General features: G+C 37.7%; 1 protein-coding gene across 4 annotated transcripts in view; it reads left to right on the top strand.

The window, feature by feature from the left end:
- ZNF800 (zinc finger protein 800) overlaps positions 1–13,116 on the top strand; it is a 52,191-nt gene that overhangs the window by 26,995 nt on the left and 12,080 nt on the right. The window contains exon 6 of one of the 4 annotated variants that reach the window (XR_009352966.1): positions 9,977–13,005. The exons of 2 other annotated variants lie outside the window; for them this stretch is intronic. Coding sequence is in view for 1 of the 2 variants with exons in the window: in XM_059171763.1 (XP_059027746.1) it covers positions 9,977–10,001 (25 nt within the window). In the remaining variant the exon portion in view is untranslated. Of the gene's footprint in view, positions 1–9,976; positions 13,010–13,116 lie in introns of those variants that run through there. One more of the 4 variants, XM_059171763.1, reaches the window with a different exon arrangement.

The following is a 13,116-nucleotide window of genomic DNA, read 5'->3' as shown; positions in this document are numbered from 1 at the left end:
CTGTTAGATTATCTGCTGAGAGGGTTTACCCACACACCTGCCTGTTCTCGATTTTGCTTTTTTAACAATAAGATAATAAAAATTTTAGCATTTAGGGACTTGTATAATTAGCAACATCAGAGAACCTTTGTCCGCAAGTTTGGATGAACCTTCTGATCAAGTGCTGGGGTTCCAACACCTGTGTTGTGTGGCTTTGTAGTGATTTTGATACTCAAATACTTGTGTCATGTGCCGGGAGCATATTCCTGTCACACAAACACTATAATGTTTAAGGAATAGAATGATATGCTTGAAAAAATAGCCAAACCAAACAAACAAACAAACAAACCCTAACCCTGAATGCTTGAGCAATAATAACTTGCACCCTATCTATGTGTCCTGCTTTATATAATCTATCTAGGTGTCCCTGCTTTATATGATCTCCTAACACTTTCAGTAGGAGAGTGTGTAATGATGTTATATTGAGAGGAAAAGTTATTACACCAAAATGAACCACAAGTGCATGGAACTGTTATTACAACTCAGGTTTTGAATATTGGTTTTTAATCTCTTCTATCTGTGGGATTAGCTCTGAGAAATGGAACTGTGGCTTTTAGTCAGCTTTTCTTTCTAAGCTGTGCAAAAGTATTTTTTAAAGAAGCTGAGATACGAATCTCATAGATTGGTGCTTTGGTAGATCTGAACCCCCAAATATCTGTTAGTTGTGACTGGTAGCTTTTATTTTGGAGAGAAAGGAAAAGCAAGGAATACTTTTCTAAGAAAAAAATAGTGAAGACTAGGAAAATACTGTGTGTGCAAATGTGACTGAATTATATGGAAAAAAATACACTTTTAGGGAAAGGATTTTTATGTAGTGTTCTTGAATTTTTGGCATATAAGTTGTTAGGGTTGTTTTGTAAAAGCTTCTCTAGGAGAGTGGCTTTGTCATTTTCAAGCCTTTTGATCATTAAATATTTTTGGAATTTCTTGGAATTCAATGTGTTGGGCATTTATAGATGGTTGAGACTTTTCTGAGCTTCATTCTCCTCTGTTTGAATGGACAGGCTTCGAGGTGTTAAGATAGGCTAATAAGACTATCATAAAGATAGGCAAGAACACAGTTTATAAGTAATTTTCAGTATGTCCTCAAGCTAAACTTTTTTCAATACATTTTCTTGTTTTCCCAATTCGTCCTTTCTTTGCTTGGCCATCTTGAGTAGTCAGGTATTGTTTTCTTGTAATCCAAGAGAACAAAATCAGTTATTTGCGACAAAATTCAGACACAAACAGATTATTGCCTGCACAAGAGGAGGAGATGGTTTTGTTTTCTGTAACGTCCCTGAATCTCTTCTTAATCTCTAAGTGCACAGTTGTAATGATAGGAATTATAAAATTTTAGGGTTGAAGATGCTTCTTTGAGGACCCCCCTTTTTTCCCTAAAACAGCTAACTAGAGTTAAGTAACAGTGTCTTCAAATCCCAGATGCTACAAGATGGAAATAAGACCCATAATGCTTGTATTACTACCCACCACCTAGTTTGCCTTGTCATCTAACTGCAGGTGTGTGAGTGCATGTGCACTCATATATAAAAACATTGTACCACTTTTTTTTGTTTGTTTGTTTGCAAGCAAGAGTTTTACTTGGTCTGTAGCTAGTGATGGGAAGGTTATTAGATAGCTTTATGTGGGAAATAAGGGAGATTGTAGTGGCCAGACGTTACATACAAACTGGCTTCACCATCTAGCTTTCAACTAGGTTTTAATAGAAATTGGAAAAAAAAAATCAGTGCAACTCTAGTGACTGGGTGCGGTCCTCTTAGGAGCAGAAGTATTACTTCTCTACTGCTATTAGTCCTTTACACGATTCTGCTTTTACTTTTTATTTTTTAAACTAATTACCTCATTTTGTATCTTGTCAATGTGGTTGTAACTCCCTCATTACTTCTGCTGCCTGCCTTTTCTGTCTTTCAGCTAGCTTTCGCTTTGTATAGCTTGTGTTCAGACTCCTGTAAGAGAAGATCCGATTGGTTGTGTTAGGTACATTTCTTGTTGGGCAAATGTTTGATGCCAGGCCTCTATAGGTTGCTGGCTGTAAGTTGCTCTTCACAGATTGGGTGCTCTTGGGATATGCGCTCTCTGTGGCTCCTGTCATTGGTGATCTTGGTGGCATGTCAGTGACATAAAACATGTCCCTGGATTCAGTAAAAGGCATCTGGGTAGGAATCTTTTAGAGAAAGGATCTGGATAGTCCTAAAATGGTAATCATCTTTCCAGTACACATGATTTTTTTCTATTTTAATGGTGATACAATTAGGATAAAGGGTTAGTGCACTTAACCATGATGAGTCCTGCATAATATATAGAATTGAATCTATTATACACCTGAAACTAATAGAACACTGTATGTTAATTTTACTACAAGTAAGAAAAAAAAGTCGGCGTTTATAGGTATCAGATTCATGGTGTGAATCTGTTTTGCTCTGGGGGAAAAAAAATACCCACCCCAAACCCAGAAAGATGATAAAATTGAAGGTAGCCTGGGGGTTTACTCTTCTGTCATACAGCACCAGTCCTTTCCATACTGGGAAAATATGGGAAAGTTTTCTGGTCAGCATCTGCAGTTGATTTTCTGAACTGACTCGTGGTGTTTCCATCTTTGGCTTTGCAGATTCATAGCCTGAAGTTTTCACTCAGAAAGAACCATTACATCTCCTGTAACGGCATATTAGGCCATTCTGTCAATTGCGGCAGCTTACCAGACACCTCCAATTATGCTGTAGAGTTTGAGCTGGTGATTGAGTGAATCTTTTTTTTTTTTTTTTTTTAAGATTTTATTTATTTATTTGACAGAGACCACAAGTAGGCAGAGAAGCAGGCCAAGAGAGAGGGGGAAGCAGGCTCCCCACTGAGCAGAGAGCCCGATGCAGGGCTCGATCCCAGGACCCTGGGATCATGACCTGAGCTGCAGGCAGAGACTTTAACCCACTGAGCCACCCAGGCGCCCTGATTGACTGAATCTTTAATGCATTGCTTCTGCTTTTCTACTTGTATTTTCCCTATTTGGGTTTACTTTGCAATAGCCGCTTTATATCTATTCATTCATTCCTTCAGTGATACATACTGTTGAGTGTCCGTCATGTGCCTGACACTACTCCATTCATTTGGGGAAATGGAATCATACAGTGATTAAAGCATGGATTTTTAAGAAGCATGCAAACCTGAGTTCAAGTCTGGCTCCTTAACTTACTAGTTATTTACTCTTTCTAAGCTTTAATTTTCTGGTATGTAAAATGATTTATTAGAGACTACCTTATAAGTAGGTTTTTTGTGGGAATTTATACAAATTTAGTGATATATGCCTGGCTCAAGTAAGAGCTTTTACTGTTGTAGTAATCACTAAAATTGTTATCAATTTGCTGCTGAAATACTTTCTCACACTTAGTTTCTGGTTATCTTGCTTTGCCGTTTGCAGTTCGTTGCCTTTTTGTTGGCATCAATCCAACCGTTTAATGAAAAGTCAGATGTAACATCTGTGATAAAGCCAAGATACACAGCAGTTTATTAAGTTAGAACGTATTATTTTATGGGTCTTTAATCTGCTGCCATTTCTGATAGTACCTTTTCCTGATTGTTGAAGAATTTGTTGAACTTTTCATATAATTTTGCTTTGTGGTTAATGTCTTACAGAAGCATGTATAGTTTCAGTAGCAAAACTCAAAGCAGCTTTCGGTTTTATTCTTTTGCTGTAAGCATTTGCTGTGAGTACATGAATATACTCTGAGTTTATAAGCAAGAATTATGTCTTCTTTCTGTATCACAGTGCCTCACGGTGTACCTGGCATAAAGCAGGTGCTAAGAGAACGTTGAAGGAAGGAAAGAGGGGAGGCAGGAACATGACATCAGTTATCTTCTGGTTTATCATTAGTCCACAATATAGCTTTCATTTTAAACTTCTCTTACCTTTACCTCCTCTTCAGATCTATATAGTTTCTCTACCTGTGAGTTCCTCTTTGTTTCTGTTACTGATGGCTTCTGTTTTCCCCCTTTGTGTGAGCCTCTTAGCTTCTGCCATTGCTGCTCAGTAATGGTGACAGATGAAAACTCATGAGAGTGCTGTATCGACTGTATGCACTGTAAGTAATCCATAATCAATTGCACACCATATGGGTGTACATTTAGTGATTTTTCTAGATAATTCCTTTAAAGGTTCACTTTTGTTTAATTCATGCCTATTGAATTCTTTGAAGTGCAGCTCACATTTTCCTTCTGTCCTACTCCCCGATCCAAACCAAAAGCAGGCAACTAATTTTTGATTGCTCCTTCTGTCCTTTGTGTAATCTTTGGAATTGGAACTGATCAATTATTTCATTTATCTATTTCTCACATTGCCTACTTCAAAACTTTTGCACTATCCTTAAAGCCCCAAGTGTGTTTTTGCTTCCTTAGTAAGAACTACCTTAGCCTGTATCATGGCAAAAGATAGAGGACATTTCTTTATGTTCCCCTTCCGCATCAAAATTATTTTTTTGTCTTCTCTTCCTGCTTTGGTTTTTTGCGGAAAGAAGTGTTCTTTTCCACACCTAACACTTACACCCTCACCAATCTTTTTTCCCAAGACCTTCTTCTAGCAACCCTCCTCTCTTTCCTTCTCCCCATCTTCTTCCTTTCCACAGGCTTCTTCCCTTCAACTCACAAACATGCTCAAGTTCCCTTCATCCAGAAAGTAAAGTTTTCCTCCATACTATTCAGTCTGATTACTGCCATCTGTTCCTCATCCTTTTCACTGTCAAGCTTCCATGTGCTTTCTTACTGCTCTGTGTTAACACTAATTTCACTGTAACTGGCCAGTTCCTTGTCTTCCTTTTCCTTTAGACTGTAAATCTCTTAGATCTGTGTCTTGATCACCACTGATTTCCTCAGGGCCTAGGATGTTTCCTGCTACATAAGTAGGCATTCAATAAATGCTTGTTGAATGAACGAACAATTTGGTGTCATGCTTCTACCCTTCATTTATGAACCATTGGCAATTTTTTTCCACTCCTACATTTCTGTTAAAAGTTTACTTGAAGGTGGGCGCCTGGTTGGCTCAGTGGGCTAAAGCCTCTGCCTTCGGCTCAGGTCGTGATCTCAGGATCCTGGGATGGAGCCCACATCGGGCTCTCTGATCAGTGAGGAGCCTGCTTCCTCCTCTTTCTCTGCATGCCTCTCTGCCTACTTGTGATCTCTCTCTGTCAAGTAAATAAAATCTTTTAAAAAAAAGTTTACTTGAAGGGCATCGATGGCAACATAAATGCTGAGTCTAATGACTTCTTGCTTTTCATCATGCTTGACCTCTTCATGGCCAATAATGCTTACAAATTTACTTTTCCTAGATTTTTTGGTCACTTGCAACTGGGTCACCTTGGGCTAATCTCAGCATGGTATTGCATCCAAAAGAACCAGACAGGCCCAAGATTCTTTGGAAAATAATGAATCTGTTTACTATTTTATAGAAATTTTCTAAGGAGATAAAAAGGTACAATAGCATAAAGCCTAGTGAACTTCAAACAAGTTATTTTACCCATCTCTCTTCCCAAATTCTCATACAACCTGGCAGCTTCCTCCAGTGTCTTCTGTAACATTTCCACCAAAAACCTTCCATAAAGTTTCTACCAAAAAAACCCTTTTCCACTTTTCCCATCTTATTTTCTTCCAAGAATAACTTTTTTTTCCGGTTTAAATCACCTTAGCCTCTCAGCTTCTTCCAGTTCTTTTCTATACCCATTATCCTGCTTAGCATTCCAAAAGTTTAGAATGTTCTCTTGATATAATCTGGTTTGCCCTTACCCACTTTCTTTGCATGATTTTACTTAATCTTGAAGCTTTAGATCAGACACTATTTCCTTTAGTATTTCCTGACTTCTTGGTTTGGCTAGGTTTCCCCCTTGTATGTTTCTGTAGTGTCCCATGAATAACTAAATTGAAATGATCTATTTGTGGCTTTACTTTAGGCTATAAGCATCTTAAGGGTAGGGCTTCTATCTTTCCTTATGACCCTGGCATCCGTCATAGGACCTAGAACATGGTGGATGTTGATAAATATTTATTGAACTGACGCTCCTGTGAACTCTCATCCTTTTTCTCTTGCCACTGGCCTTTGCTACTAGGCCTTTAAATAGGAATCGAAGTTTCCTTAGTCTTTTTTTCTTTTTTTTTTACACTGCCTCAGTGATTCCTTCACTTCCGTTGCATCAGTTATCACTTCCGTGAAGATGACCCCAGACCTGTTTTCCAGCCTGTCTATTCTGATTATAATCCCATTTGTTTTCAAAGTTGCAAGTCCGACATCTCTCTATGGATGTTTCTCCAGCACCTTAAATGCAACAAAAACTCAGTAAACTAAACTTATTATCTTTACTTTGAACTTGTACCTTCTTTATGTCTTCCCTGGTCTCAGTTATTTATACTCATACCCACCCAGTTGCCTAGACTAATTAAGAATCCTAGGAAATGCCTTGACTTTTTTTTTTCCTTCTCATATTCTTCACCTAGTCAGTGATCAGTGCCTGTCCATCCTGCCTTTGAATGTTTTTTTTACATTTGGCTCTTTCTTGCCATCTCCATATTTAGTAGTTTAATTGGGACTCTTATCTTGTACCTACACTATTGCATTAGTCTTGTAACTGACCTCCTCTCTAATCTGTCTTCCAAGCTGTTGTCAGAACTATCTTCCTAAAACACAGATCTGCTGTTACTGTCTGTCACTTGACTGACTTGTTCTCAGGTCTTGGCTTAATTGTCACTTCTGAATAAAGACAACCTAAAGTATGTCTTCCTTGTAGTTCTGTTTCATATTCCTTTCCTTCTTGTCATCTAATACAGTTTGTAATTATGTTTATGTTTGTGCATTGATTTGTTTAATGTCTATCTTCCTGCTGGAGAGATTTATGTAAGAGACTAGGAGAATTATGTAGACCCTGTGCCTAGCACAGTGCTTGGGACATAGTAATGCTTTGAAAATATGTGTTGAATGAGTAGTTGGATGGTAGCTTATCAGTATAGGCAAATAGGAGATAGCAAAAGCAGAAAAGTTACAGGTCCTAGACTCTCTGTACGTTCACACGACCTTGGTCTGTAGTTCTGGCTTTTCTGTAATAGTAATGGGCTTCTCCCTTCTGTCTTTTGCATTTATTTCCATGAGGATGGGAGTCAACAATTACATTACCCCATACTCACACTAATGCTGATGTGACTGCTGTTGGTTTGGGTGCTACTGGATGGTGGCTGCTAGATTTCTTTTTTTACCTATTATTGATGATAGACATACAGGCAAACTGGTTATTTGCTAGGTCAAGTTAACCCAGATTCCTTTTTAGCTTCTTGAGTGATGCAAGCCTTAACACCACATATTAATTAAAGTGTTTATTACTTATAGGACTAGTTGTATTTGAAATGAGGTATTTATTTGCCTTTTAAAGATTGAAGATTTCAATTTAACAAACTTCTGTTGAATAGAAGCTAAAATAGTTTAAAAATATCTATGGATAGGGGCGTCTGGGTTGCTCAGTGGGTTAAAGCCTCTGTCTTTGGCTCAGGTCATGATCCCAGGGTCCTGGGATCGAGCCCTGCATTGCGCTCTCTGCTAGGCAGGGAGTCTGTTTCCCTTCCATTTTCTTGGCCTCTCTGCCTACTTGTGATCTCTCTCTCTCTGCCAAATAAATAAATAAAATCCTTTAAAAAATATCTAGGGATAGATCAGTAATAATAAGAAAATTAAATTTTTTTGCCTCGGTGAAACTTGCTCAGGTATCAAAAATCAAAGAATTTGATGCATATTCTTCAGATTTCACTGTTTTTAGGTTGACTAGCTTCATCTATTCAGTAGACATATCGAGCTCCTGCCTGTGTGAGATACTGAGTTAAGTGCTATGGTTACAGAGATAAGAGATAGTTCCTTCTCTCACGTATCATAGAAGAAGAATGTATTACAAGGATACACACAAATGGAATATCAAAGCACACTGAAGGGTAGGGGAAAGCTTTTCATAATTCCTAAATTCATTCTTTTTTTTTTTTTTTTTTAAAGATTTTATTTATTTATTTTACAGAGAGAAATCACAAGTAGATGGAGAGGCAGGCAGAGAGAGAGAGAGAGGGAAGCAGGCTCCCTGCTGAGCAGAGAGCCCGATGCGGGGCTCGATCCCAGGACCCTGAGATCATGACCTGAGCCGAAGGCAGCGGCTTAACCCACTGAGCCACCCAGGCGTCCCACCTAAATTCATTCTTGAATTGAGTTTTGAAAGAATTGGGTAGAAAAAACTTCCAGGTGGGTACAGAAACACGAGACCACATGTAGATCGAGGGAAGGAATGTGAGATAAAGTGATGGCCAAATCAAGAGAGATCTTATGTACCAACTAAGTAGTTTGAATCATATTTTGAAGATTAGGGGTAGCTGTTGAAGAATTTGAAGCAGAGATATATGATAGCATTGAGGAGATTGAATTGAGGTGGAGAGTAAGATTTTTGGTGGGGAAATCAAATAGAAGCCAGTTTCAGAAATCTAAGTAGGAAGTGATAAGGGCCTACATTTAGGTAAGGCAATGTAATTGTGGAGACAGATATGGATACTAACTATAATTACTTTGAAAGTAGAATTTTCCAGCCTGTGGAGATGATAAGGAATTGAATATGATTGCTAGGTTTGGGAATTTTAATTGAGCAGGTGGGTTAGACCATTCCTCAAGGTAGGGAATGCAAGAGGAGGAATACTTTTCTGGGGGGAAATGTTGAATTAAAGTTTAGATGTGTTGAGGTTGAGGTGCTGTTGGAACATCTCATTGGAGATGCTTAGTAGGACCGGGAGATACAGACTAGAGGTCAAGAGAGAGCTTATCCAGGGGCTTGAGATTTATGAGTCATTAGTGTGTATGTATTTTCAGCCTTAGGTTTTGAAGAGGTTACGAAGAAGAATAAATAGAGTCAGCATGTCATACTACTCACATTCTTCTGGTTTATAGTGTAATTTGGGCCGATGCCTTTCTATTTCAGTTTTGCTTTTGGGAAATGATGTTTGGCTAGCACTGATTGTCCATCTGCCCCACCCAGTACTACTTACTGCTGCCATGTGTACAGTCTGTAATGTAACATATATTTTATACTACCCTAAGAAGTGCTGGATAATTAAATTCTAATACTGTTAGGCAATGTGAACTAACTTGTGTTTTATTTAGAAGGCTTTACAAAAATTTTAAGACCTGTTTTAAAAGATTAACTTTAGAAAGGAAATACCTTATTTTAAAAAATAAAACCACTAGTGTTTTTAGACAGAATAAGATCTGTTTGTTGAGTCCTATACCTTGGACATGTCCAGGATTTGTTTGTGATTTATCCTGCCCGCCTGCCTGCCTTTTTTTTTTTTTTTTAAATAGATGGGGAGAGAGAAAAGGGTCACAGGGAGGGGCAGAAGGAGAGAGAGAATCTTCCCATCCAAGTACTAACCAGGCCCGACCCTGCTTATTAGCTTCCGAGATCAGACGAGATCGGGCGCGTTCAGGGTGGTATGGCCGTAGACGAGAGAGAGAATCTTGAGCAGGCTCCACGCCCTGCACAACCTAATGCGGGGCTCAGTCTTACAACCCTGATATTATAATCTAAGCCAAAATCAAGAGTCAGATGCTTAACTGACTGCCACCCAGGTGTCCCTAGTTCCTGTGCTTCTGATCAAGGCAGAAACTATTTCTGAAAACTAGGAGGAAGCCATCTCACCAAACTAATAGAGTCTGACATAATCCTTAGGATAGGCTTAATTTAGTATCCATACCCAGATTCTAAGGGGAAAAATGTGCTATTAAACACTGACCAGATGATTGAAGTATATTAATTTTACTTTGCTAAGCTGCACTTTCTGCATGGGTGAATATTTAAGATAACAGTTAAAAACTAGGTCCTGCATTGTTATATATGTTCCTGTGGCCCTCACTGGTTTCTCCCAATTTCTTTTCATTTTCTTTCTGAAGGGAGAACCTAACGATGAAACTTTAGACCTTGCCATTTAGATTGCCACTAGAGCTCTCCACAGGTGGAGATTTTTGTGCCCTCAGAACTGGCATGAAGCAGCCTGTTTACCCTGCCCAGGAGAATGGATACTGAGGAGTACGGTATGCAAAATGAGTTTTAAGAAGTCAGCCCTGCTTGGGATTGAAATAAGTGACTTAATACTAAGAACATAGGTCTGTATACCATTAGAGCTATCCAGCTTTTGATTAACTTATAAAATCTCCCTTTAAAGGGAAGAATTCCTGGGAGACTATCTTTGTCAAGTTTTAATAGAGTAAATTTTATGGATGAGTTATGACCCTTAAAAACTGAAGTCAGTAACAGAAATGCTGACAGACTTGAATGAGAGGAGGACACCTATATTATAGTCTTATAATCTGTAGTTAAATGAGAAAAGAAACCTTTAAAGTTTTCTGTTCTAATGCTTTGAAAACAATTTCTTTTTCTTGTTATTTGAACTTTAATAATAGACATTAGCATAAACCTAATATCCGTGTCAAAATAAGACAAGGCACATTGCTGTAGCATAGAATTATTTTAAATCATAAACTTTTAACTAATACTTATTTCAGATCTTCTCTTCTAAAAAAAATTTGTCTTTAAACATTGATTTTTTTTCCTGGCAAACTTCTATATACCCATTCTCACCTCAGTAAATCACTAAGTGATTATTGAATAAAGGTAATTTGTGTATTTAGGCATGTGTAGGATTGTAACAGAAATGAAGAGTTAAACAGAATTTTAGAATATATATTTTCTGCATTGAGGACTTCATTTGTTTAATAACCTTCTTTATATTTGTTGATATTCTTTAATGCCCTGTGCCAACATTTTAGAAATTTTGTTTAGAAATTTCTTACAAGATTTATCATATTTCAATAACACAGATTTTTTTATCCAAGAGATAATGAGTACCTTGAATTTATAGTATGTATTATGCCAAAATTTAATAAGTAGTTAGATATTCTTTTAGCTTTACTATATCACTGAGTGATAGAGGGTGGTTTTTGTTTTGTTTTGACATTCTTTTTCATGTAGTAAAATCCACAGCACTCTATTACATCAACTAGACCGAGTTTACTGACTTAATCAATGGAAAAGTAAAACTGGCACCTCTTGATTTCCTGGTTTTGTGTATCTTGGGTGGAGCTGACTCCTGGGTGTGAAGGTTGTAATGGGAAATGATGCTAGGTACTTGCAAGAAAATACTGGAAGATGTTTGCCAAACATCCTGTATAAGTATGATTTTCTCATACCTCAGAGCCCTACCCTATTTAAAGTTACATCTAGATGCATATTGTTCTTGTACTGGAACTTGTTCAGTCACTTTTGGTGTAATACTAGCATGGCATCTCTCCCCTGTGAAGGAAATTTGGCAACCCAGTATTTGAAATTAATTTCTAACAGGTTTTGCAAAGTTGCTATTTAAAATCAAACTATGACTAAAACTAAAGGCATCATTCTACCAACACTGACTTCCCTTGCTGACTGTTTTGTCCATGCTACCACCATAATTTTGCTTATCTTACAGATTTCAAAATCCTAGTTCTTTTATGACTGTGTTCTTGATAGCTCCAACCCATGGTGACCTCTTCCTTGATGAACTCACAATATTTACCTTACCACTAATTTTTCATACTCATCCTTTGTGTTGTTATTGCATTATTATTTAACTAGGGTTAACTAGACTCTCAATGCTTTGGGGCCTGACAGTCTTTCTCCTCAGCATCATGAATAAATGAATCGTCAGGTGTATTCCTATTCTCTGTTCTCTAGATGTCAGTTTGGGTTTCTTTCTTTTCAGGGTCCTCTTCCTGTCTTCCTTTGGCCTAAACCACCTATTGCTCTTGACTTGGCTACTCTGGTTCTGTTAGTATCTTGTGTTAGTGGAGATTCTGAATGATTTTAGGAGATCCTGGGGCGAATTTTAGGGGACTGTGGGGTGATTTTTCCACCTTTTTTCCTATCTCAGGATCCATTTTTTAAACTCTGTCACAAAAACCATACTTTTTTACAGTTATTTTTAATAGGTATTCATTTATCAAAATATATTCTGGAATTCTGTATCTTGGAAGCAATAGTATAGATATATAAAAAAAGAGGACTAACCGGAAACAAAGGAGAGAAATACTGTTGAATTGCCAAACACGAATTTTATTTCCAGACTCATTTGCTTGCTGTGGTACTTCTCCACCCCCCCCCCCCCTTATAGCCTGATGGGAACAGAACACAAAGAAGTGTAAATAATTATAATATTGCATTATATAAGTAACTGCAAAGTAAGGTCTTAAACTATTTTTTTTTTTAGCCACCTGGCATTTTGTATATACCATCTTTTGAGCCATGATTCTATTGAATTACAGATGGGGATTCTAGAGATTTAGTAGAACCTCATTTTAAACTGGAGAAAGTTGAGGTAAGTGATTGCACCAGGTCACACAGGTAGTAAATGAAGAAGTCAGGAATGGAGGCCAGCTATCTCTTAAAGATGATTTTAGAAGGTAATAAGACATACATGTAAAAAAATAAAACAGTACAATGAAGTGTTCTGTGAAAGGTAAGTTTTCTTCCTATCCCATCTTTCTCTTCCCTCATTTTCTACCCCAGAGTCAAATTACTAGTTTCTTGGGTTTTCAAGAGCTATTCTATGTGTAGCTAAACACAGAAATGTATACATTCCCCTTGATGCAAATGGTAGCATGTTTGTATACACTCTTCTGTACCTTTCTTCTTCCCCACTTTTTTTTTCCACATGGCATATGTCTGAGTTTTGTGGAACCCAGATATGCTTATTCTTTGGTCCATGAACTTCCATTTTACTACATTATCATTTAAACAGCCAGTTTTTTATTCATGTGAATGGACAAAGTGTTAAATTATTTGTTGTCTCTAGTATATATTGCGTTCCTTATGTGACCATAATGTACTATGTCACATTGCTTTCAGAAAGAGATCATGGTCATTGGTTTATTTTATAATAAAGTTGAAGGTTAGGGACGCCTGGGTGGCTCAGTTGGTTGGACAACTGCTTTCGGCTCAGGTCATGATCCCGGAGTCCCGGGATCGAGTCCCGCATCAGGCTCCCAGCTCCACGGGGAGT

This window comes from Mustela lutreola, chromosome 4 (assembly GCF_030435805.1).
Source record: "Mustela lutreola isolate mMusLut2 chromosome 4, mMusLut2.pri, whole genome shotgun sequence".
Taxonomy (NCBI): domain Eukaryota; kingdom Metazoa; phylum Chordata; class Mammalia; order Carnivora; family Mustelidae; genus Mustela; species Mustela lutreola.
This window is presented reverse-complemented; position numbering and strand designations above follow the sequence as displayed.